We start from the raw sequence: 26,244 nt of genomic DNA, 5'->3' as shown, positions 1-26,244 counted from the left end.
TAAAACTATACAGATAGGGTATTTGTGTGTTCGCCAGCACCAGGTGACCAGATATTTGACTATCGGTCCATATATTTTTAAACTTTATGAAAGGTTTCATTCTTTTTAAAATAACTTTTGCTTACCTCCTTCCATTTAAGAGTTAAAGTGAACAACGATGTTTTGAAAAGAAAAACATCTGTGACTGTCACTTCACATATCACAGATTTTAAAAGAAAAAGGATATTCTTTTTAGGAATCTGCACCATTATCAAAGGTACTAGAACAGAGAGGCCCTTCACCAACCTGATCTCACCAAATGTCGCAGATTAATAAATACATTACAGCTATGTCATATTATAAAGTTCCAGAAACATGGGTTTCCGAGAACCACTGTACTTCTGGAGCACTGTGGAGAGCCTGTTCTTGTTGAGCTACCGTTGTATTCATGTTGTACCACACTTACAACCACCACACAATAGTAAGTACTCATCTGCCCTGTAAAAGAGGCTTACATTCAAATAACGGTCATATTTCCTATCAATCCAATATGATATGATGAGGACTGTCATATAAACATGCTGGGGCAGATGAGACTACTTATCTTTCTGTGATGGAATTACCCTAAGTACTTGATTGGGTCTTTTGTTGTACAGCACCACAGTTATACACAAATGTCAACCATTGCAGTATGGCACATAGAACTTTAAAAAAAAAAAAAAAAAGACAAGACATTTTCATGTCAGATTTTCAGCTTGCCAATCAGTTTCAGTAAGATCGCTGAAAGATCACTGAATATGGTCCTAAACTTAAATGGGCAGGTTAATCATATAGCCCTGAATATTGGTGAACTATCTCCTCTCTATTCTCGGAACCTCTTTTGGCCCTCCTCTTCCTCAGCACATAAAACTTTTGGCCAGACATCAAGATGCCAGGTCAAAAATTATGCTTTGGCTGGTTCCCCCCCCCCCCCCCCCCAAAAAAAAAAAAAGATTTATGTAGTTAGCTCCAAAATTAAGGGCCCTTTCCCAAACAGTGGTAAAAGGGGTTCTGCAGTGGCGTGTGGTAAGTTTGTGTGTGACCATTTCCTGGGGAAGGCCTTACTGCCTCCTATTTAGGAGGCGGCAGGGACTCCAGCGATAGCCCGGTGGTAACCAGGCAGCACATGGTGCTGCCCGATTACCACCAGGCACATCCCCTGCACTAGAAAAAAACAAATATTTTCTAGTGCCCTATTCAACATGCTATGGAAGCCAGATCTACTGCCAGGCTCCTAAGCGAGCCCGCCGGTAGGGCAATTTGGCGCATGGGGACCCGGAGGTATAGCTACCAGTGCTTCTTAAAATATTTTTGAACATCAGTCTCCGTGTGACAGAATCTTATACGCATAATATCCTTATCACAAAAATACTGTACAGAATTACATTTTTCAATGTATCCCATGTACACAGATTCTCAAAGATGTTTTTCAATCACACGAAAACCTATACAACTGCAAAAAAGTTCTCATTATGAATTAATTCCAGTTCCATCTTTTATAACTATATTGTATATGAGATATGATGAAATAAAACTATGTAAAACTGAGGCATATGCACTGTGCTGTAGATGCTTCAACTAATGAAGAATTAGAAAGATTTAATCAAACACGAGGCTGGCTATATTCACTGTCTGAATGTTAATAATGGCTTTTAAGGGGTCTGTTTAAAGGTAGATAATGGGTTTGTAAGTTTTTGGTAATATATGTTTACAGAACAGAACATGCAAGCTGTTTACATTCTCAAAATTCTTAATACATATGATGGTTAGTGCATAAGAACAATTAGTAGCTCATGCAGCAGCCCAATATGCACATAAAGCTAGACATACTTACCCATTGGTACGCTATCTAGATCTGTGTAAATTACCAGCAACAAGGAAAAAAAAAAAGCAACACTCCAATCAAAACAGATCCATTTCACTCAACAAATTCCCATATTGTTACACTACTGTTATTTACCATTTAACCTTATACAAAGTGGAATAGATGCTGTATACAGACTTACAATCCATCCTTGTGCCATTTCAATGATCACCATTCCTAGGATGTGGAACAGGCTACTAATGTCTCTTAGGGCATAAAACTACCATCTTGTTTTCAGAAAAGACCTGCTTGCCTTGGTCTTTGATTTTTTTTTTGGCTTAGGTCCGGAGTTTTATATACTGCAGTTTTTCATGTATGGTTTTAGTTACCTTGTTTTTCATTATTTGCCTTAGATACTATTTGTTTTATATTTGTGATCCAAATGGAAATGTGTGTGTGTGCGTGCGTGTGTACAGTGAGGCAAAAAAGGGAGCCCCCGCCCTTACATTTTTTGTTATTTTCTCAGCAAGGAATTTCAAAGTGAAATTTTACAGCTTTATTTGTTGTTACTTTCTACGTTGATGTGCCGAGTGGAAACAAGGCAGCCCCATTAAAGGGGTGCCACCCACAAACGGATCAACGGCCAACTAGGCTGTGCCAAGGAAAGAAGAAAGGGGGGGAGGGAACGGAAGAGAGCGAGATGCCGTCAGAAAAGGCAAGGAAGACACAACATAAAGGGTTAAGCAAGAGAGGGGGAGAAATAAAGGGAAGGATGGAGAACAGGTAACAAGAAAAGAAGCTGGGAAAGAGAACAGGGTAGAAAAGGCAGAACAGGTTAAAGTTCTTGATCTTACTTTGCGAACGGCAATCCAAGGGACATGAGCGATCCGTCTGCTGCTTGAGGCCTCGCGCAGTGGATGCCCATTCTGTTCACCCCTCCCTTCGGACAGGGACAGGAATCGTGTGCAATTCGGCCGTGCAGGTCTCATTCACGGCGGCATCTCTGCCGGGGACTGCGAACGGGAGCGTGTCCTCGACTTTGAGTAGCGTTGCTGGGTAGGTAGTGGTGGTGGTCTTGAGTTAGAGGACAAGGGACAGCATGGCCAGAAGGGGAGAGAGTGACAGGGGCACAGCACTGCCACATAGTTAATGCAGCGCTTCCCGGGGGGGGGGGGGGGGGGAGACCAGAGCCACTGTTGCTGATGACAAAGCTTGCTGCCCAATGGGGCCAGCATTTGCAGCGGCACAGGGTAGCTTGGAGAGGGACAACATTTCATCCAGAGGAGGACTTCAGTGGCGATATGGCTTCCCCGCTCCTCCCCTTGTGAACTCTTCAGCGTCGGCTTCAGAGGAGCTGCGAGAGGAAGAAAAGGGTAGTGGAGCTGCAAAGATGGCAGTTCTTAGCGGACTCATTTGGTGCTTGGTGGGAAAGCGGAGGGAAGACGTTCCCCCTTTTGCAACAAAAGAGCGAAGGTCAGGGTCCTGGGCACACTGCAACATACAAAAAAAAAAAAAAAAAAAAAAGAGTACCAGTTAAGTCAGCTCATACAGTACTGCTAATTGTCCTGTGGCAGGGAGGCAGAGACTACATTGCAGCGGTTGCCATAAGGACAATGGTCACCATGGCGCCCAGGGAGTGGTTAAGGCGGTCGACCATCTTGTGTGGGGAGTTAACAAGCAGCCATTTCCTTAATTTTGTTACTTGGGTATGGGACATGGATTAGAAAAAGTATTGCAGTGCTAGGGAAACTATTGTATTCAAGTATATTAAAAAAAAATGTATACATATTCCAATATGGATATAATTGTTTTACAGTGGCAAGTATTCTTCTGGACAATAATTTAAAGGGCCACAAGAGGGCAGTAAGGTACTTTCTATCGCAGCTGCAGCTAAATCAACTTAATGGATATATCATTTTCGCTTGCAGGAGATAGATAGGGCTTAGAACAGGTGACACTGTCATTCAAGACTGGGTTCATATCCCAGCACTAGTATGAATGACCACAGTTTTGTAACACTACAGAATAAGCGAGAAAAACAAAAAAAAATGTGGGGGATTGGGACCAAACAATATGATAATCAGATACTCGGTATTTTAACTGCGTTTATATATTTAGTGTTTCCCAGCACAGGAAATGCCTCCACAGCGAACCAGAGGTAAAACGACACAAAAGAGAATGGGAGCAGATAGAGAACTATGGTATGGTCACAGTAGCCCAGAGGCTGTGCACGATGGACAGCAACCCCTGCACTGATTGCACAAATGCATCGACTCTAGCAACACAGGTGGTAGCTTCAACAGCGACCCCCAGGGACAAAAGGGGGCAGACTGGGGTAAGTCACCTTCTAAAGATGCGACCACACCGCCACATGTGGAAAGGCCTCCAGACAAAGACAACATGCTATTGGCAGAAGTAATTTGCAATGCTATACGCCGGCCCGCCCGCCTCACCCCGGCCTCCCCTCCCCGCCCCGGGGCGGGGGGGAAGGACGGCGGGCAGGCCAGCGCCCCCGCCTCGGCCGGCGCCTAGCAGCCGGCTTTGAACTGGTGTGGACCGGGGAATCCGACTGTTTAATTAAAACAAAGCATCGCGAAGGCCCACGGCGGGTGTTGACGCGATGTATGAAACAAAGCAAGGGTCCACTGATAGCAATGCGCAGAACCAGCACTGCAGCACTGTGAGGTGTTATAGCTTTATCTGTTGTTACTTTGTACGTTGACATGCTGAGTGGAATGAGATTATCTTTCAACACAGTGAATTACATACTCTCTACTGTGACCGCCCAGCGAATTCTACGTGTTCAAAAATGTTTGCAGTGGTACTGGCTTACTGTTAATGATACTCCAAAATAGCACACCAACTAAAGTGGGAAAAATTAATCAATAATAGCATCAATCTTCTCCCACTCAAAACTTAACAGAGCCCTGAAAACCTGGGGAGCAAAACATGATCGTGTCGGAAGATGTATCTCCAGTCTGACATATGCTCTGCTCAAGATAAGTGGATTTTGAGAAGAAATATATTTAGTTTGAAACATTGCTGAATTTTTATAAGAGAATATACTATCCATAGGGAAATTAGCAAAAAAATTATAATGGTAAAAGAAAATTTATAACAAATTGGATATTGAACCTCTAGAGATCCAATGATAAGGTGGGTGCAGAAAATCCTTGCATTAAAGAGAAATCAGCTGCAAGGTGCTTAGAGCTGGGATCCATACCAACTGAACCTTGGTGTAAATCCTCACACCTAAATTAGGTGCGGATCTCCTGAATTCTATAACACTGCACGCAAATCCTAGAAACATCCCTGACCCGCCCATGGCCACACCTTTTTTAGGATCCACGTGAAAAAGTTTACACGCACATCTTTATAGAATAGTGACTATAAAGATGCACGTGTAAATTCCAATTATTGCCAATTAGTGCCAATAATTGATTCTTAGCACCCAATTATCAGTGCTAATTGGCTTAAGCAATTAAATTGTGTGCGCAATTTTGAGCACTAAATATAGAATTAGGGAGTATAGTTGCAATGATTGTGATATTGTGCACAGACCATAGATGGGAAAAGCTATACAAATCCAAAAGATGGAGAATATGTCATAATAGATAGATGATTTCCTGCACGTCCACTGGGGTGGTACATTTTATTGTTTGCCAATGTCTAATATTGTGTGTGGGGCACACCAGTCATTCTTTTAAAAGGTGTTTGGCTGAGCACAAGAGTTGGCTGAAAACCCAAACTTTCAGTGCTCTTCTTATAGATCACTGCATTTCGAAATGCTATCAGTTTGATGACATGAAGTGGAAAATCGCTGACAAGGCAGATTCACACTGGAGAGGGGATCTCTGCTTACTTCAGGGAACAGATTGGATATCTGAAGACTTTGACACCTAAGGGTTTGAATACCAAAACAGAATGTCATTCATTAAACTTGTTGATGCATCAGTGTGGGTGTCCATAACTGGCTATGTGCAGCAGCTGTGTTTACAATAAATGCTGATGTCCTTTGTTCTTTCATTCAAGTGGAAGCTGGGAATGTGGGCTGGACATTATGGGAAAACTGGAGCTGATCAAGAACCACTGTTTCAAACCACTGCTCCTCCCTTACGGTGGAATGCTTTGGTGAATGAAGATTTGGTTACAGCAGCACCTTAAAGCCCTTATTGAATTTATCACGCAAAGGACTTCAGCAGCTTTTAGATAAGTTACTTATTATTTAACATACAAAAAAAGAAAAAATCTGATAATATCTGATTGAGAACTGTGATTTGGAGTGAGTTTAACCAAGCAGATATGATGACCCATTGAGTTTTCAAGACTTCATTTAAACTGTTTTGTAGTCTTAAGAGTACTCAAGGTTTTTTTTTTGTATCATTGATAAACTTTTTTTTTTGGGGGGGGGGGGGAACCTCTTGCATTAGCAGATTAAATTCTCTCTCTCTTTTTGACATTTTAGTAAACTATAATCTTTACCTGTACTTATCACGTCAATGTGCATGAGCCAAAAAAATCTGTAGTATGATTGTATGTATATTTCTTTGGGAGTGTTAAAATCAAAACCTGAACGGCGAACAATACAATGTATGCGTGTCTTTAAAGTGTCACATGTCATGTGTTGTGTTGCACTGCTCTATGGCAGATGCTTATTTACAAATAAGCTTATAAAAAGAACAAATATTTTCAATTTATTTAGCGTACTAAAGAAATGTGTAGGCTTGCAAGGATTTAAAAACAGCATCTATAACTTGTAGTATACCATACATGCTTAAACCCCTCAAACTGCTTGGCAAGCAGTCAAGGACATGCAATTTGAACACCTAAAATTACCTTGCAAAGCATGACCCAGCAAAGCATCAAGTTCAGGATTTAGCTCTGCTTTCTCTTTCAGCATGTGAAATAGTAGCTGATTTTGGGTAGCACTAGTTATTTCGGTTTGCTTAAGTCGACCTTCAAGAACTTTCACTTGTGCTTCCTTTTGGGCTGCTTGGAGACCCTGTAAGAAAAAGGGCACGCAGAAAAAAAAATTATCAATCTGTTTGAGAACATAAAGTAGCCCACTACCCCCCCCCCCCAAGGGTATTTGTAAAACATGTGCCCATACACTATTTTCCACTTTACCTTATTAACTGCCATGGAAAGGAAGTGGTCTAGTAGATACCGTGCTTCTGTCAGGGTGCAAGAACTAATCACTGCAGTGACGTCCAACGTGTCACCTTCCTCCTATTGAATCAACATAATGTAGTTACCTTTTCCTTTATATTTCCCTTATCATGAGTTTATTCCCACCTCTCCTGACTGCCATTTCCTTTAGGTACCAAGGCATGGCTTTTGTTTTCACCCAGCTAGGATTTTTCTTTCTTTGTAAAATATATAAACAGTTTTCAAACAGTCCACATCAGTTTAACTACATCATACTGTTTTTAATCAAGTCTGTAGGTCAGCCAACATTTATTTTTCTACATTAGACAATTAGTTTTATTTTTAAGGGCCAACGTTTACATTTTAACACACTTAGACCTATGTTTACTAAGCAGCGCTATAGGTGCGTTAGCATTTTTAACACACATAAATGGTTTATGTATGTTAAACGCTAACGAGCCCATAGACATATATAGGTGTGTTAGCATTTAATGCACCTTAAATTTACAGGCACTTTAAAAACGCTAATTCACCTTAGGAAACATACCCCTAAGGGATGAACTTTCAAAATTTATCTATAGAACTTACTCACCCTAAAAGTGCAAACGAATATCTGGTTAAATCTAGATAGTCAAGTTTTGATCAGCCAGATGTTACAACCTTGAATAGTCGGGCCTCTTTTACTAAACCACGCTAGTGATTTCCAGCACGGAAAATGAGAGGAAGCCCATAGGAATTGAATGGGCTTCCTCTCATTTGCCGCTTGGTTTAGTAAAAGAGGCCCTAAGTGCCTTCAAGAAAAAAAGAAAAAAATGGCCAGTTTCCAATCCCCTTCTTCCTGATCAGCACCCAATTTTTTTCAAAAAGGTGCCACCCTCCATACCCTGATCCTTCCCTTTCTCAGTACATGATATAAAAGCAAAATGCCAAATGTCTCCATTACACCTAGGGTAGATCAGTGCATTTGGGGAGGGGGGGGGGGGGTGGATACTTTCCATTTTAATCATGTGTCCAGGACGAGAAAGATCAGGTACAAAGGTAGCACTGGCTGTGAAAATCCCCCCCCCCCTTTCTCTGCCAAATCTACATTCTCCACTCATTCCTAGGATAGAAAGACCTTCAATTGCTAGAGCATACATTGGTGTTAAAACAGGTTTGATTATTGTGCTTGGTGCTACTGCCATCACAGTAAAACAACTTCAACTGGTTCAAAATATTTATTTATTGCACTTGTATCCCACATTTTCCCACCTTTTTGCAGGCGCAATGTGGCTTACAAAACATCATGGATAATGGAAATGAGAAGAGAATAGACATTTGGTGTTACAGAAGGATGTTGGATTGCATGGTAATGGAATGCATGATAGTAATATAATAGAAGACATTCTTAACATTTCTGGATATATGTACGAGTTTCACATGATTTGATCTTTGTGGTATATCTTGTCGAAGAGATGGGTCTTTAGTAGTTTACGGAAGTTGGTCAGTTCATAGGTCGCTTTTAGGTTGCGTGGCAATGCGTTCCAGAATTGCGTGCTCATATAGGAAAAGGTTGATGCGTGCATTAATTTGTATTTTAGACCTTTACAGTTGGGGAAATGAAGATTAAGGAATGTGCAAGATGATGTTTTAGCATTCCTGGGTGGTAGGTCTATCAAGTCTGACATGTAGGCTGGGGCATCGCCATGGATGATTTTATGTACTAGGGTACATATTTTGAACGTGATACGTTCTTTGAGTGGGAGCCAGTGTAGCTTCTCTCGTAGCTACACTGTAAAACTTCTCTTAGGATTAATGTTTCCAAATGACTTAGTTTTGTGCATACAACAACATTAAAGAGCCTCAGTCCTATGCTAGGATTTGCAGAGTATGATCTCAATCTCTCATATTTACTGTTAATGATTGCATTAGTTCTTGCATGAAAAGGGAGCTTCCTTCTAGAGCAGAACTTCCTAAAATGTAGATTGTGACCCCAAACCCACATTTAGGGTCACAACCTGTGAAGGTACTCCACAGGATATAATTGCGCTGCACTACCCAGGGGTCACACGCTTTCAGTAGCCGCACGATTTGGGGTAACACAGAAAGACTGGCGAGCGCTATTATAGACTTCATAGGATGTAATATGTATCAGTATCCTGATGCGGCTTCCTATCCTATATAGAATCAAATTCAAAATCTTGGTTCTGATATTTAAAGCTCTTCTCATAGATTGCCCCAAATGTCTAGTGGTTCAACATGTTCCCTACTTGCCAACCCAGTCCTTATGGTCCCTCAGCTAAATCTTCTAAATGTCCCATTTACAACAGTTATATGGCTGGAATCCACTTGGTATTCTGCCTTTAGCTATGTTATCCTCAAGTACATAGGCAGCAGAATGAGCATCAACTACTAGAGAGCTCTGGGGCAGGGCTGGAGACTGGTTTCTTTCGTCCCCTTCAACCATAAAGGTGTCCCGTTGCCCCTGCCTCAATGTGGAACTTGTTTCTCCTGTACCCCCCAAATAAATCTGGCCCATTTCGCTTTTAAATCTGCATTAAAAACTCTGCTTTTTGAACATGCTTTGGAGGTAATTTGGGTAGTAATAGATTCACTATTTGGATTTGGGAAAGGTGCTTTAATTGGGCTATTAAAGAGACTGTTCTATCTGAGCTTCTTCATCCCTGTGATTACACTACACTCAAGATACTATGTACAGCATGGTGCAGTCTGTTACTTTTCTTCTTCATTCGTTTATTTTCTCATAATAGTCGTCACATAATTGTAATTTTATCTTCTTTCCTACTTGTGCTCTGTACTATAAGTTATCTTTTAATTCCATAAACAGCTCTACCTCTATTACTCCATGGTGCGACCATACCTTGAGTATTGTGTTCAGCTCTGGTCGCCGTATCTCAAAAAAGATATAACGGAATTAAAAAAAGTTCAAACAGTAACCAAAAAGATAAAAGGGATAACCTTTCATATGAAGAAAAACTAAAGAAGTTAGGCCTCTTCAGCTTGGAAAAGAGATGGCCGAGGGGAGATATGATTGAGGTCTACAAAAAGTGAATCGATTGTTTCCTCTTTCAAAAAGTACAAAGATTAGGGGACACGCAAGGAAGTTACAAGGAAACACTTTAAAAACAAATAGGAGGAAATATTTTTTCACTCAATGAATAGTTAAGCTCTGGAACTCTTTGCCGGAGGATGTAATAACAGCAGTTAGTGTATCTCGGTTTAAAAAAAGGTCCGGACAAGGTGCCTGGAGGAAAAGTCCATAGTCTGCTACTGAGACAGACATGGGGAAGCAACTGCTTGCCCTGGGATTGGTAGCATAGAATGTTGCTATTATTTGGGTTTCTGACAGGTATTGTGACCTGGCTTCGCCACCATTGGAAACAGGATACTGGGCTAGATGGACCATTGATCTGACCCAGTATAGCTATTCTTATGTTTTTGTGTATTACCAAAAAAAAGGTGGCTCATCAAGGCAATAAACTAAAATCAACTGAAACCAACTTTTATGGGGGCGGTTTAAAAATTATCTATCAGAAAAGAAAGAAGGAATCAGTGCGGGGGGGGGGGGCACTTATTTTATGACTTGTATTATGTACAGGGGGCTTGGGAAGGGTCGACTGGATAGATTTAGATTTGCTTTTCCCAACTCTTATTATGTCTAGCCAAGATTCGACAGTTAGTGCTAAATACTGTATTGACCAGCTACATAAAGGATCCGGCCCCCTTTTGTTCAAATGAATTTTGTTTATACCACAGTTTTGTGAAGGAATTAAAAAAAAAAAGTCATCCATACACTGGGGGACATTTTAAGACAGAAACATTTGCTACATTAAACACCAATTTTAACTATATAAATGTTTTGAATATTATCCCTTCAGCTTGTATCTGGGGGATTCCGTTCCAAGATGCTGTGGAAGCTTATGCTATATTAATTTAACAGCTAAAGATAGACAGCATAAACTCAGATATTTATATACTCAGCAATAGCTACTTACCATTAGGAAGTCAAACCATTTCAGCTGCTAATGCACAAGAATCGATGTGCAACTTCTAAGGTGAAATTAGGCCTTACCTGCTAATTTTCTTTCCTCTAGACCCTCCAGACCGGTCAAGACGCTTGGGTTATGCTCGCCTACCAGCAGAGGGAGACTGAGAACACAAAACTTGAAACTATGTACTTATAACCTGTGCCTAGCCATCTATAGCCAGTATACACTTAGCAAAGCAGAGAATAAAAACACAACTCTGAAACTAGAAACCCCTGTACCTGGAAAACCCAAGGACAAGTACCAACAGTGTGCTGAAAACAGACGAGACGTCACAGCGTCCCGCTCTGTAATGTCTTAGAGTCAAAGAATTCTCTCTGACCACACAAAACCTTAAAGGAATAGTCCTAGCAGAACACGGCTCAAAATACTGCTATCCATATACACGGCTCAAAATACTGCTATACAAAGACACGGCTGAGGAATACTTCTGCGAAAAGAACGGACGGCTGAATACTTCTGCGAAAAGAACGGGCGGGCTCTTGACCGGTCTGGAGGGTCTAGAGGAAAGAAAAATTAGCAGGTAAGGCCTAATTTCACCTTCCTCATCAACCCTCCAGACCGGTCAAGACGCTTGGGACGTACCAAAGCAGTATCCCAACTAAGGGCGGGACCCTCGTAAAGCAGAAGACAACACAGCCGCTCCAAACCGAGCATCTTCTTTCGCCTGAACATCAAGTCTGTAATGCTTCACAAAGGAATGGATAGAGGACCACGCCGCAGCCCTGCAAATCTCTTGCGGCGGAATAAAACTACTTTCCGCCCATGAAGCTGCTACTCCCCGCGTAGAATGTGCCTTAAGTAAAGAGGGCACCGGCCGACGCTTCAACAAATAAGCCGAAGCAATAGTCTCCTTCAACCATCTAGCCAGAGTGGCCTTGGAGGCAGCTTCTCCTTTCTTGGGACCTCCAAACAAAACAAACAACCTGTCCGAGGATCGAAAATCTTGTGTTCTGCTCAAATAGGACCGCAACACGCGCCGCACATCCAACTTAGCTAAACGACGCTGCGCGGAATCCCCGGCACGATCACCCAACACTGGCAACGAAATCACCTGATTGACATGAAAGGAAGACACCACCTTAGGAACAAAGGAAGGAACCGTGCGTAAAGTCACCTTTTCTTTGGCAAAAGACAGGAAAGGCGCTCTGCAAGACAAAGCCTGAAGTTCCGAAATCCTACGTGCCGAAGAAACAGCCACCAAAAAGACTGTCTTTAAAGTAAGATCCTTACACGTAATGGAAGGCAAAGGTTCAAACGGAGGCGCCACCAGAGCCTCCAAGACCAAATTTAAATCCCAAGGCGGAACCACCGGGCGGCAAGGCGGCCGAAGCAACTTCACTGCCTTCAAGAACCGCCCCACGTCCGGAGAAGCCGCCAAGGATACTCCCCGAACCTTACCTCTAAAACAAGACAAGGCTGCAACCTGCACCTTCAGAGAGGAGAGCGAAAGCCCTCTGTCCAAACCATCCTGAAGAAAATCCAACACCTCAACCGCTGACACGCGCAATGGGGCATAGCCCCGCTCTTGACACCAATTCTCGAAAATGCGCCACACCCGCACATATGCCAAGGAAGTAGACCTCTTACGAGACTGCAACATCGTAGCAATCACCCTGGCTGAGAAACCCTTATGTCTTAAACGGTGCCTTTCAAGAGCCAGGCCGTAAGCAAGAATTGAGAGGGGTCGGCCATCTCGATCGGCCCCTGCACCAATCTCACCCGAGGCCCCAGGGGAATCGGATCCTGCACCAGCAACCGCATCAGATCTCCGTACCACGGACGCCGGGGCCAATTGGGCGCTATCAGGACTACTAATCCCGCGTGATGACTGATCCGCTGAACCACTCGGCCTACCAGCGGCCACGGCGGGAACACGTAGAGCAACTGCTGAGTCGGCTCGAGGATCTCTTCGACGACTGAAAAACCGAGAGACCTGCGCATTGGCGGACGACGCCATGAGATCCAACACCGGCCGACCCCACTGAACCACTATCCGCTCGAACACGGAGGGGTGGAGAGCCCACTCTCCGGGATCCAACGTGTGCCTGCTTAGATAATCCGCGCTCACGTTGTCCACCCCTGCCACGTGTCCCGCCGACTCTGCAGATGTGCCTCTGCCCACACCAGCAACTCTGCCGCCTCTAGTGCTAACCCTGGACTCTTCGTTCCTCCCTGTCGATTCACATACGCCACGGCTGTGGCATTGTCGGACAGAACCCTGACAGCCTTGCCGACTAACAGACAGTGAAATGACCGAAGAGCCAACCGAATTGCACGCGTCTCCAGACGATTGATGGACCAACACGCCTCCTCCACTGTCCAACGTCCCTAGGCCACCTGTCCCAGACAATGCGCCCCCCAGCCTGACAGACTCGCATCCGTGGGCATCACCACCCACTGAGGAGCGGCCAACGGCATGCCCTTCACTAGGTTCGGAGAATGGAGCCACCAGCTGAGACTGCGACGAACAACCTCCGACAGAGCGAGCCTCTCCTCCAGATCCTGAAGCTGAGGGGACCAATGAGACAACAAAGCACCCTGCAGCTGCCTCATATGCGCTCTGGCCCAAGGAACTACCTCTATCGACGCGGCCATCAGACCCAACACTTGAAGATACTCCCGCGCCGACGGCGCCCTCTGGACTCGGAAAAGACGGATCTGAGCCTGCAGCTTGGACATGCGAGAGGGAGTCAAGAACACCCGGCCTCTCTTCGTGTCGAACCGGACTCCCAGATACTCGAGAGACTGCGACGGCACTAGGTGACTCTTGGCCAGATTGACAACCCAGCCCAGAGATTGCAAAAAGGACACCACCCGACCGGTGACCTCCTCGCTCTCCGCCTTTGATTTGGCCCGAATCAACCAGTCGTCTAGGTACGGGTGCACCAAAATGCCCTGCAAGCGAAGAGCTGCTGCCACCACGACCATCACCTTGGAGAAGGTGCGAGGAGCGGTGGCCAGTCCAAAGGGAAGCGCGCAAAACTGAAAATGTCTCCCTAGCACCACAAAGCGAAGAAAACGCTGATGCGCCTCCAGGATGGGAATGTGCAAGTAAGCTTCCGTCAGATCTAGAGAAGTCAGAAATTCCCCTTCCTGAACCACTACAATGACTGAGCGTAACGTCTCCATCCGAAAGGAAGGAACCTTTAGGGCTGCATTGACCTTCTTGAGATCCAAGATGGGACGAAAAGCGTCCTCTTTTTTGGGTACCACGAAGTATATGGAATAACATCCCTTTCCTCTCTCTGCTGGAGGAACAGGGACTACAGCCCCTAAAGCTATCAGACGTGACAGAGTATCGCGGACCGCTCTCGCCTTGCGCCTTGAATGACAGGGAGACACTAGGAAGAAGTCGGACAGAGGCCTGTCGAATTCCAGCGCGTACCCGTCTCGGATTATCTGCAGGACCCACTGGTCTGACGTGATCTGGACCCACCTCTGGTAAAACAAGCGTAAGCGAGCCCCCACGCGAACCAGAGACTGGGCCCCCAAACCATCATTGAGAAGGACGGGGCGCACCGGACGCTCCCAAAGAGGAACCTCGCCCTCCACGACGGCCACCGCGAAAGGACTGAGTTCTCTGAAAGAAACGACCCCTAGTCCCACCAGAACACCTACCCGGCCGATACCGCTTTGCTTCCTGAAAACGACCGCGACCCGCGGATCCTCTAGAAGCCTTAGGGCGAAGTTCCGGAAGCCGAGGAACCTTAGCATCACTAAGACCTCTTACCAACTTATCCAACTCTTCACCAAACAGCAAAGAGCCTTTAAACGGGAGCGAACACAGCTTGGCCTTGGACGCAGCATCCGCCATCCAGCCTCGCAACCACAGGGCCCGACGAGCTGCCACCGCTAGAGACATGTTCTTCGCCGAGGCCCGCAACAAATCATACAGTGCATCCGCCAAAAAGGAGGAGCCCAACTCCAACTTAGCCAGATCTTGAGTCAAAGAGCCTCTGTCCCCTGGCGGGCTATCTAAGAGCCGTTCCGCCCAGCGGAAACAAGCCCGCGCCACCAGACCTTCACAGACCGACGCCTGTAACGCCAGGGCCGACAAATCAAAACTGTGCTTCAGGAAAGTTTCCAATTTTCTGTCCTGAGGGTCTCGCAACGCAGCCCCCCCGTCCACCGGAATCGCCGTGGCCTTAGTCACTGCCGTAACCACGGCATCCACGGTCGGAGGCTTGAGCGAATCTCTATCTTCCTGCGGCAGGGGATAAAGCTTAGCCATGGCCCGAGCCACCTTACATGGCGCCTCCGGCGCCTGCCACTCCTGAGTAATCATTTCCCTCAGATCCGCATTCATAGGGAAAGAACAAGACACCCGTCTGATCCCCTAAACCAACGGATCCTGCTTTCCGGCCTCTAACGGAGCTGCCGCCGGATCAAATTTGAGGGTCGCAGCCACCTGATCAATGAGATCCGACAATTCATCTCGCTGAAAAATGTGCACCACCGAGGGATCCTCCCCAGGCAGCGCAAGCTCCTTATCATATCCAGCCAACGACCCCTCCTCCTCTTCTAGGAGGCTAAAGTCACCCTCCGAATCCGGAGGGGAAAAACCTTCAAAATCCTCAGACCACTCTACACGTGGTCTCTTCGCGCCAGCCCCCCCCCCCCCCCCGTTCCAAGGCTAAGGGGCTCCGCTCGGGACGGCCCTGCCTGCCAAGCCTGATATAAACTCCAAATGAAATCCGGGGGAAAACCGATCCTACCTGAGGCATCACCCCCCGAAGGCGCTGGAAATTGGCTGCCCGGCAGTCCTCCGACTCTCTCATGCCCGTGTAGCGCCGAATCCAAAATGGCGGCGGTTCCCGCCAAAATCGGAACCGCCGCAGGGCCGCTATTCAAAGGCGCCGAAACCTCCGAGACGCTAGCCGCGGGAACCTCCGCCGCCAACACCGGTGGGACGGAGGATTGAGGCTTCGGTTCCCCACAAAACCGGCAAACGCTCCCCATCGCGTCGACTCCCCGATGCGCACATGACCGGCACCTCAGCGGTTTCCCCGACATTATTGCGAGCCCAGCTGACCGCCAAACAAGTGCCCCGAATGTAAAAACCAAGAAACTCACCCGAGCAGGAAAAGTCAGCGCCTTACTCACAGCTGAACAGCTCCGAGGCTCCGAAGTGCAGCTCCAATAGCTCTCACCAGTTTGGGCCTGACTCTTTTTTTTTTTTTTTTTTTTTTTTCAATCAAACTTTACTGCAGCCTTTAATTTGAGCCTTGCTGCTGCTAACACCATCCGGCACTCAAGGCTGCAGTATACAAACTGCAGCCGAGGCACAAAGCTGCCCAAACGGAGAGCCAGACCGGGGGAGGGACCCGGCCACCCGGGTGTGACACCCCAAAGGGGACAATGACGGGCCCCAGCGGACCCGCAACCCCTAGCACACCAAAGTCTTTCAGGCACAGGGATCCACCAGAAATAGCACAGAAACAAAGGAAAACTCTGAAAATTAACTCAAAAACCTATCCAGATCGGGCAAGCTGCACAGGCTGCCTGTCTACCCTCTGCTGAGACTGAGAAAATACTGGCTATAGATGGCTAGGCACAGGTTATAAGTACATAGTTTCAAGTTTTGTGTTCTGTCTCCCTCTGCTGGTAGGCGAGCATAACCCAAGCGTCTTGACCGGTCTGGAGGGTTGATGAGGAAACAACTGTTATAGTCTGACTTGGTATTCTTCAATGCAAGCCCCAGTGGCCTCCCATCAACCCTAAATGCGTCCTCTGACTCCCACCCCCGAGTCTCACTAATGACACTTCACCCATACTAGTTTTACTGTGTTCTATGTCTACAATTCAGCTCTCTGTAAATTTGAGCTATATGTTGCCCAAACTCCTTCACTATTCTCATAAGGCTGAGAGCAGTGTGGGATATTGGGCATTGAGCAGCTCAAATTTGCTGACAATCATGTGGTACCAGAAGAAAACAGAACAGCTGATCCAGAGGTAGCACTGTCAACAAGGTATGTGGAGCAAATATAGGAGGATTAAAAAACTGAGGAAAATGGAAGTGGAGGAAGGATGATGAAGGCCGACCAGTGGGGACTGAATGGGGATTGTAACTAACTAGTATTGAGTTGGAGGAGAGCGTGCTGGGAAGAGGTGCTGGGGAGCAGATGTAGGGAATGTGTGGGAGGAGATGGGCTTAAGAAAGAAAAAAAATATAAGAGGGGGTAGACCAGTGCTTCTCAACCCTCTCCTTGAGGCACACCTAGCCAGTCGTCTTTTCAGGATTAGCACAATAAATATGCATGAGATAAATTTGCATAGAACAGAGATCTATTATATGCAAATCAGTCTCATGCATATTTATTGTGGTATTCCTGAAAACCTGACCAGCAAGGTGTGCCTCCAGGAGAAGGTTGAGAAGCACTGGGGGGTAAACTATTTTAATAATGCAAATTACTGAGAACGAACTATCAACAGCTAGACCAACCACAACAAAAGGGAAACTTCTCAGGACAGGTGTATGATTGGAGTACTACTACTACTACTTAACATTTCTAAAGCGCTACTAGGGTTACGCAGTGCTGTACAGTTTAACATAGAAGGACAGTCCCTGCTCAAGGAGCTTACAATCTAAAGGACAAATGTACAGTCAGTCAAATAGGGCAGTCAAACTGGGGCAGTCTAGATTTCCTGAATAGGTATAAAGGTTAGGTGCCGAAAGCAACATTGAAGAGGTGGGTTTTGAGCAAGGATTTGAAGATGGGTAGGGAGGGAGCTTGGCGTAAGGGCTCAGGAAGTTTATTCCAAGCATAGGGTGAAACGAGGCAGAAAGGGTGGAGCCTAGAGTTGGCGGTGGTGGAGAAGGGTACCGAGAGGAGGGATTTGTCCTGTGAGCGGAGGTTTCGGGTGTATAAATCACTCCCCTACTCAGTGTGCCATCTGTTGTGTCCAGCAATGATCTGGGCTCTCACACTCATTTTTTTTTTTTTTTTGCCAACATGGCATCTGCTAAAAAAATAGTGAAGATCACTGGTCTAACTGATTCTGAATCATTTGCTGCATTAGTATGCAAAAACTGCATGCTCTGAAGTGGTCCAACTTACCTTTGCTTCTTCCATCTGCATGATATTTGCCTGGCAGTCAGAAATGCTATCATTAATATAATCTATATTCGCGGATAGGGACTCCAGTTCCTCATTGATGTTAATTACAATTCTGTCCACCTCGCCGGTCTCCTTCATGATAAGCTCCCTCTTTTTAGAAAGCTTCTCTCTTCTTTTTGTGAGTTCTTCACGTTGCTGTTAATTCAAAGAAAGGTTTCAAATGTACACTGCCATAACAAACAGCACAGTTATTGCATCTCAAGAGTATTAAAATCACTGAGTAGCAAATTTTAGAACATGGTTACTGGAAGCGAACTAAAGGAACATTTTAGACTAAGCAGCTGTCTTTTTTCATTAGAGTTGCTACTGTGGCAACTTTTAAAGTGCCAAAAAAAAAGATGACTCTCAGAAGTACCTAAGTATTCATCCTATCTGGGCCTACAGTATTAGGAATCTTCAACTACCAGAGAAAATATTCAAAATGTTTGAATCCTAAATCGTAACTACAAAAAAAAATCTTAAATCAAAAACTAATTGTGGAAGGCAACGTTGACACTGGCCACTGGGCTTACAGTTCCTCAGATAGACCCTCAGGTCCACAAGTTCATTTTCAAAAGGAAACTCCTTGAAAGTGAGACCAGTGCATGAAAAGTAGAAAAGTATGTGGGTTCTTGGGATCTGAATGGGAGCGAGTGCTATGTGTCAGAAAGAACACGTGGAGATTTCTGAATGAGTTTGCTACATGCACCTTCATGTTCCCAATTTGCCTCACCCCTTTCTAGCTCCTAGGGTGGGGGCAGTATTCAGACCAACATTTTACACAAAGAAACAGGCATTTACCCATGAACCGCCAAAATGAAGAAATTCATTCATGACGGTGACAATGTTACACCTTGCAGCCTTTGAAGCTACATACTACTCTGCATTTATATCATTTGACTTGAAGCTAGACCTGGAAACCCATTTTACCTTCAGTAATCGATTCATATCCGCCTCCATATTGGATATGGTCATTCTCTGCAAAATGATGTCTGTGATTCTACGCTCAAGTGACTGCCATTTCATCCTGGCTGCCTTGGAGGTATAAACACTTGTTCCCCTTCTCTGATGCTTCTTTCTGTGAATAGTAGAGATGTGTGTTATTTCATACTAGGTATGTCTGTCATCTGGGCCATTTTCAGATCTACAAAGTCAACAGACAGCCCCACATAAAGAAAAGTTAGTCAGTAAAAATGTTATCACCCACAACTCATTTCTTGACCCCTATGGGATAACACAGCAAACTCACAACTTCATGCAAAAAAAGATTTCAAATATCAGTAAACTAGTGACAAAAATCACCTACTAAAAAAGTTGCTCGAGATTGGTGAAGCTTGAAAGGAAAGCTGGGAAGATTTTACATTTTCAGTTTCTTACACTTACTAAAGAATAGAAAAGAAAAAAGGCCTACTACTAAAAATTTAGACATTTAAACAAGGTAGTGCAGTGGAGGAGGGGCCTAGTGGTTAGGGTGGTGGACTCTGGTCCTGGGGAACTGAGTTCGATTCCCACTTCAGGCACAGGCAGCTCCTTGTGACTCTGGGCAAGTCACTTAACCCTCCATTGCCCCAGGTACAAATAAGTAGTACCTGTATACAATATGTAAGCCGCATTGAGCCTGCCATGAGTGGGAAAGTGCGGGGTACAAATGTAACTACAATAAAAAAAAAATAGCTATTATGAACTGATGTCAACTGGAATTCTCAACTGAAGCACAAAAGTGGAACTGGACAGATACACACAGGGGTATTACATACAGACCTCTAGTAGAATGGTCTGTTAGTGTTTTACTCTGTAGTTCATAATGAAGCCATGAAGATGCCCCTGAAGCATCAAATGAAGGTAACACAAATTCAAACCCCATGGTGTACATGTACAGCAAGTTGTCTGTAATCTGTTTTGCAATGGAAAAACGCCAATGCATTTCAAGTCTAATGTAAGCAGATTGTAAAACTGAAGTAAACCAGCTTTACGCCCTTTTTCATCACGCAATCCATGCCCGCTGTTACTATTTACTATCCTGAGTGGTGTAGAATGAGTAGAAGTGAATCAATTTTTTACTTGTTCCAAAAGTACAAAAACTAGTGGACACTCAAGGAAGTTACTTGGAAATACTTTTAAAACAAATAGGAGTAAATATGTTTTCACTCAACCAATAGTTAAGCTCTGAAACGCTTTGTTGGAGAATGTAGTAACAGTGGTTAGCGTATCTGGGTATAAAAAAGGTTTGGGCAAGTTTCTGGTGGAAAAGTCCATAGTCTGCTATTGAGACAGACATGGGGAAGCTACTGCTTGATCTGGGACTGGTAAAATGGAATGTTGCCAATATTTGGGTTTCTGCCAGGTACTTGGCAAATGATGGACACAGGATACTGGGTTAAATGGACCATTAGTCTGACCCCGGTATGCTATTCTTATGTTCTGGATTAAGCTGACATCTGCTTACTACAAAGCTGATCCCTGCAGCAATAAAGAGACGTCACTGAAGAGTTTTCTCCTTCCACTCCTTGGTCAGCAGGGGCTCTGATTTTTGCCTATGATGCTTACCTTGGCAAGGCTCGGACAAAATGGATAAACAACTGATATTAACTAAGAAGTGGTATACATAAAGGAAAAAGAGTACAACGGTGAAGCACAGTTCATTAGCATTTTGAATTAAATGCTTTGTCTGAAACAAATACCCTGCATATGGATGTAACATATTGTAAGAGAATACAAGCAAGTGTCAAATCTTTACCTGATTCCATTCATTGTAGTTACCGGAGCTGGCTGGACCCTTGCCACAGGAATTCTCATTTTCTGTTGTCCCGTGGCTCTTGATGTGTCATAATCTACTGATGATGTACTGGAAACTGGTTCAGCAACATGTTCAGGTAAGCTCAACTTGCGATTGACTTTCCCAGCTCCTTTATCAGACACAGGTCTTACCTGTCGACGAAGAGCTGTAACCTGAGATAATGCAAAATGACATTATTCCATGCAATTTCCACCTTTACAAAGATGCAAATGTTCACAATACAATGCTCCAACTACTAAATATCTCTAGTACCTCTTCCATTTTCCTGCGCAGAATAAGTTCTTGCTGTTTTTTCTGAGCTTCCAAAAGTCTCATCTGATGCTGTGAGAACAGAAAAATCTTTCAATAAAACAAAAGGCTTTCATTGACACTGATGAGATTTTGCCTTGGGTCTAGTCAAGAATGTAGCATTTCTCAAGATGTTATGGAAAAGGTTATGCACCATGATCACCTCAAAACAAGATTTATTACTTTAGAGAACACTTCTTCCAGTTCTGGTTCTTGCAGCTGTTCGGATGGACAAGTTTGCTTGACCTGGACAGCTGCAACAGCCATGACACCAGCTGCAGAAGCTTAAGAGAACACTTGTTAAGTAACCTATGCAACTCTGTAAGTCTAAGTGCTTTGAAAACGAATTCCATAGCAACATAGTAGACGACGGAAGATAAAGACCTGTATGGTCCATCCAGTCTGCCCAACAAGGTAAGCTCATAATGTAAGATACGATGAGATACTACATACTTATACTTGATCTTGATTTGCCCTTGCCATTTTCGGGGCACAGACCATAGAAGTCTGTCTATCACTGGCCTTGTTCTCCAGTTACTGAAGCTGAATCAGTCTAGCCACGATCAGGGCACAGACCACAGAAGTCTGCCCAACATTGGCTTTGCTTCCAATTCTGGTGTTGCCATTTAATCACTGCTAAGCTTCCTTGGTTCCACGCCTTCTATGCAAGATTCCTTTGTGTTTATCCCAAGCATTTTTAAATTCCATTACTGTTTTCATCTCCACCACTTCCCACAGGAGGGCACTCCAGGTATCCAACACCCTCTCTGTGAAAAAGTACTTCCTGACATTACTCCTGAGTCAGCCCCCCTGCAACCTCAATTCATGTCCTCTACCACATTCCGGTCTCTGTAAAAGGCTCTTTTAGAGAATTAGTGTAATCCAGTATTGATGCACCTAACATTTAGGCACCCACAGTTACACCAGTCCGAGGTGTAGCTACCTCTGAGTGAGCTCGGCAAAATGCAAAGAGTCACCCAGTGGTAGGGTACCTGAAGTTGAACCCCTGACCCATTTTCAGCCCTCGAAGACTGGGGGTGAATACCAGCACTTTACAGGATTGTTCTTGACCATTCTTTGATGGCTTCCCAAGAGCAATCCCTGATTTACCAACTGTAAACACAGTTAATATATAGCATATTAAGAAATATTTACTATTATATGCAAGCCTTTGTGAACTCTTAAGGTAGAACTTACATCTCGTTTACGTTGGTCTTTTTTCAGCTGTGCAATCTCTCGATTCCTTCTAGATTCTACCATCCTGGCCTTTTCTTGCTCTTCCTTCATTTGTTTCATAAGTCGAACCTATGTAGTTTCAGAAAGCCATTCCTTATTTAGCACACTAGTAAAGCTGCAATAAACTGTATTTTTTTTTTTGTTTTTTCATGATTACTATGTGTAACTGAGTTCTATAGATACATAATAAGCATTTTTTATGATTGTCATCTGATGCCTGTAGGTTTACAATGTTTACAAATACCTTCGTTTTCTTCATTTCTGACACATCTTGCTGCAACTTTCTCATCTGTTTTTCATACTGAGACTGATTTTTCAACAATCGTGCATGCTCCTTCTGAGCTGTATGTAGCCTTTGCAATTCTTTATTCATGACCTGAAGTTTCTTTTCATATTCCGTTTTAATTTTTTTGGTTTTTTCTTCTGTACAAGATTCCATTGATCCTACAAAGCACAATATGCTATGGTTTGTAACTTTGCGCTTTAATCATTTAAAATTCTTTGTAAATACATTTGTGCAATTAAACATCCCAAGACATCTTTATGGCAGATATACTAATCATCTTCCTCACCAATGTGCAAGATGTGATTAAGTATAGCCTAGACATACATTTTACATACTTTATGCAAACACAAATAAAAAATGTTGCAAAGAATACATATATTTGAAAATTAGGAGACCATTAATGTAACATGTTCACTTACCAGGAGAACAGCAATAACAAGGTAGTACTTTTTATTTAGAAATGTATATTTTATTACATTTCAGGTACCATTCATGGTATCATCATGCACTAACATGATAGAACACCTTAGTAAGTATAGCCCAGAACCTTCTTTGGCTCAAAATGACAGTTCAAGCGCTATGATTGTTGTGGTTGTCCATGTCTTGCCACGTCCAAGTAAGTGGAACCAACATTTCAGCCAGCATGCTGTGGCTTTCTTCTCAGTATGATGGGAGATCTGCATTTTGTATTTATATAGTGGGTTCTAAAGCCTGATTGGCAGGGGTTTGAGGTGGGTGGAATCCTCAGAAAGGCAAAAGATTTCAACAAATCTCACAGCATACCCTGAAGAAAGTCACAGTACAATGGCTGAAACCTTGGTTCCACTTACTCAGACACAGCAAGACCCAGACAACCACAACAATCATGGCGCCACCCACAGAAACCTAAGAGAACAGTTCAAGCACTGTTAGTAAAATTGTGTAATGATAGCATGCTACACAAATACCTTCTATTTATGAAATATAAAAACAAAAAATACTTTAAAAAGAAACAGGATTTTTATTTAATCTTCATTAACTAAGTTTGACTAAGCTGGAGTCAAAGATACCAAACTGGCATGGGGAAGGGAGGGGGTGCTAAATAAAACAATGTAAAAGTTGAGGAAGTCATTTTAGAAGGGTTACGTGAAATGTGCATGCAAACATGTTGAGTAAACACATGTAAAATGACTCTATATGTGCAACTAGCAATTTTAGGAAAGCTGCTACGAACACGTCCACCCACACAGCACACAGTTGCTGTTCTGCAACCAAAATACACATATATGTAAAACAAATTGTTCGTCAGCATTTACGTCTGCTCTGAGTCACAGATAAATGGCAGTTAGCTGCTTATTTAGATCCAGGCTTTGGAAGAATGATAGAGAGGGCAATTGTGTTTACCTCTTTGGCATTTAAAACCACCTCAAAATCCAAAAAATAAAGATTTTTGTAAACTGGCTCCTTAACTGGTTTTTCTTGGACATCCAGTTTTGTGACATCCTGCATTTACACATGTATATTGCAAAATTTGCCATCTATATATATAAGAAAAGAGCCAAGCACTTATATATGCTGTCCTCACCTGGATTTCAGGGCTCTGTTCTTTCCTGGTTTTCGTCTTACCTCTCCCATCACACTTTTAGTGTATACTCTAGTGGATCCTCCTCCATTTCTATCCCACTATCAGCTGGAGTACCTCAGGGCTCTATCTTGGGACCTCTTCTTTTCTCCATCTATACTTATTCCCTTGCTGCTATGAGCTCGTCCCATGGTTTTCAGTATCACCTTTATGCTGCTGACTCCCAGATCTACCTCTCCACACCAGAAATTTTAGAAGTAATCCAGACCCAAGTATCAGCCTGCCTGTCTGACATTGGTGCCTGGATGTCTCGCTGCCATCTGAAACTAAACATGACCAAGACTGAGCTTCTCATCTTTCCCCCTAAACCAACCTCTCCTCTTCCCCAATTCTGTATCTCTGTAGATAACACTCTCATCCTCCCTGTCTCATCAGCTCATACTCATAGGGTAATCTTTGACTCCTCTCTCTCTTTCTCTGCACATATTCAACAGACTGCTAAAACCTGTTGTTTCTTTCTCTATAATATCACCAAAATTTGTCCTTTCCTTTCTAAGCACACTACCAAAACCCTTATCCACATTCTTATCACCTCTCGCATAGGCTATTGCAATTTGCTTCCCACAGATCTCCCACTAAGTCATCTCTCTCCCCTTCAATCTGCTCAAAATTCTGCTGCACGACTTATATTTCACCAGTGTCGATATGCTCATATTAGCCTTCTCCTCAAGTCACTTCATTGGTTCCCTATCCGTTTCCGCATACAGTTCAAACTCCTCTTATTGACTTACAAGTGCTTCACTCTGCAGGTCCTCAGTATATCTCCACTCTTATCTCTCCCTACACTCCTCCCCAGGAACTCCATTCATCAGGTAAATCTCTGTTATCTATACCCTTCTCTTCCATTGCTAACTCCAGATGCTGTTCCTTTAATTTTGCTGCACCATATGTCTGGAATAGACTTCCTGAGCTAGTACATCAAGCTCCATCTCTGGTCATCTTCAAATGTAGGCGAAAAGCCCACCTTTTTTATGCTGCTTTTAACTCCTAACCCCTATTCACTTGTTCAGTACCCATGTCTGTTTTATCATTCCCACCCTAGTAATTCCCTTATCCCTTGTCTGTCCTGATTAGACTGTAAGCTCTGTCGAGCAGGGACTGCCCCTTCATGTTCAAATGTACAGCGCTGCATACATCTAGTAGTGCTATAGAAATGATAAGTAGTAGTAGTCCTGAGTGATGTAACTCTTTCTTTGAGAGAGTACTTTTGTAAAACATCTGTCCCTGCTGTGCATGCTGCCAAACACACTATTTTTTTTTCAAGTATACTTACAGGTATTTGATAAAAGACTCCATGTTTATCAAGCCTTTTATAAAATATCTTGCATATTCTGAGCACCTCAACTTGGACATCCCTTCTCCTACTTAGATGACTTGTAGACTTTAAGTGCAATAATCTATAAAGCAAACTACTAACATACAATTTTAAAAACTATTTTCACAAATGTATTTGACAACAAACCACTGCTGATTCTGGATAATAAAACTCAACAAGAAGTCTTAAAATTGGAAATGAAATAAGATACCCATGTTTTGAAGAACCCGATCTCGCTCAAGTTGGGTATCTCGAATCTTGTGCTGCAACATCATTAGTTTCTCCTCATACTGTTGTTTCAGTGTGTGAAGTCTTCGCTGACTGTTTTCTAATTCATCTATCAGTTTTTGCTTAATGGCAATTTCACATGTAATATTTGCCAAGTCTGCTTGGTAATTTGCTGCAACAAAAAGAGAAAGGTGAGGAAAGAAAATATTCCATTTAAAGGCTTCAATTTAATAATCCTAAAGCTTTAAGATCCTTTTGAATAATGAGAGTACATCAAGCCAAAGAGAAAAGAAAAACACCCCCACAGTGAAACTTTTAAGCCAAAATTTGTATACCGGCTGATAGAGACAAAAGTTA

At 43.6% G+C, this 26,244-nt stretch overlaps 1 protein-coding gene across 7 annotated transcripts in view; it reads right to left on the bottom strand.

Annotated features, from left to right (window-relative positions):
* Positions 1-26,244, bottom strand: part of KIF21A (kinesin family member 21A) — a 205,984-nt gene that overhangs the window by 66,667 nt on the left and 113,073 nt on the right. For 5 of the 7 annotated variants that reach the window (XM_030217189.1, XM_030217182.1, XM_030217184.1 and 2 more), the window contains 10 exons: positions 25,871-26,059; positions 22,682-22,881; positions 22,399-22,506; positions 21,166-21,234; positions 20,854-21,065; positions 19,047-19,194; positions 18,078-18,272; positions 6,950-7,051; positions 6,659-6,824; positions 1,853-1,873 (listed from right to left, as the gene is read on the bottom strand). In XM_030217189.1, the coding sequence (XP_030073049.1) occupies positions 1,853-1,873; positions 6,659-6,824; positions 6,950-7,051; positions 18,078-18,272; positions 19,047-19,194; positions 20,854-21,065; positions 21,166-21,234; positions 22,399-22,506; positions 22,682-22,881; positions 25,871-26,059 (1,410 nt within the window). The remainder of the gene's footprint in view (positions 1-1,852; positions 1,874-6,658; positions 6,825-6,949; positions 7,052-18,077; positions 18,273-19,046; positions 19,195-20,853; positions 21,066-21,165; positions 21,235-22,398; positions 22,507-22,681; positions 22,882-25,870; positions 26,060-26,244) is intronic. The other 2 variants (XM_030217183.1, XM_030217186.1) reach the window with 1 other exon arrangement.

This window comes from Microcaecilia unicolor, chromosome 10 (assembly GCF_901765095.1).
Source record: "Microcaecilia unicolor chromosome 10, aMicUni1.1, whole genome shotgun sequence".
NCBI classification, from domain to species: domain Eukaryota; kingdom Metazoa; phylum Chordata; class Amphibia; order Gymnophiona; family Siphonopidae; genus Microcaecilia; species Microcaecilia unicolor.
Note: the sequence above shows the minus strand (reverse complement) of the source record. Positions and strands in the feature narration are given on the sequence as shown.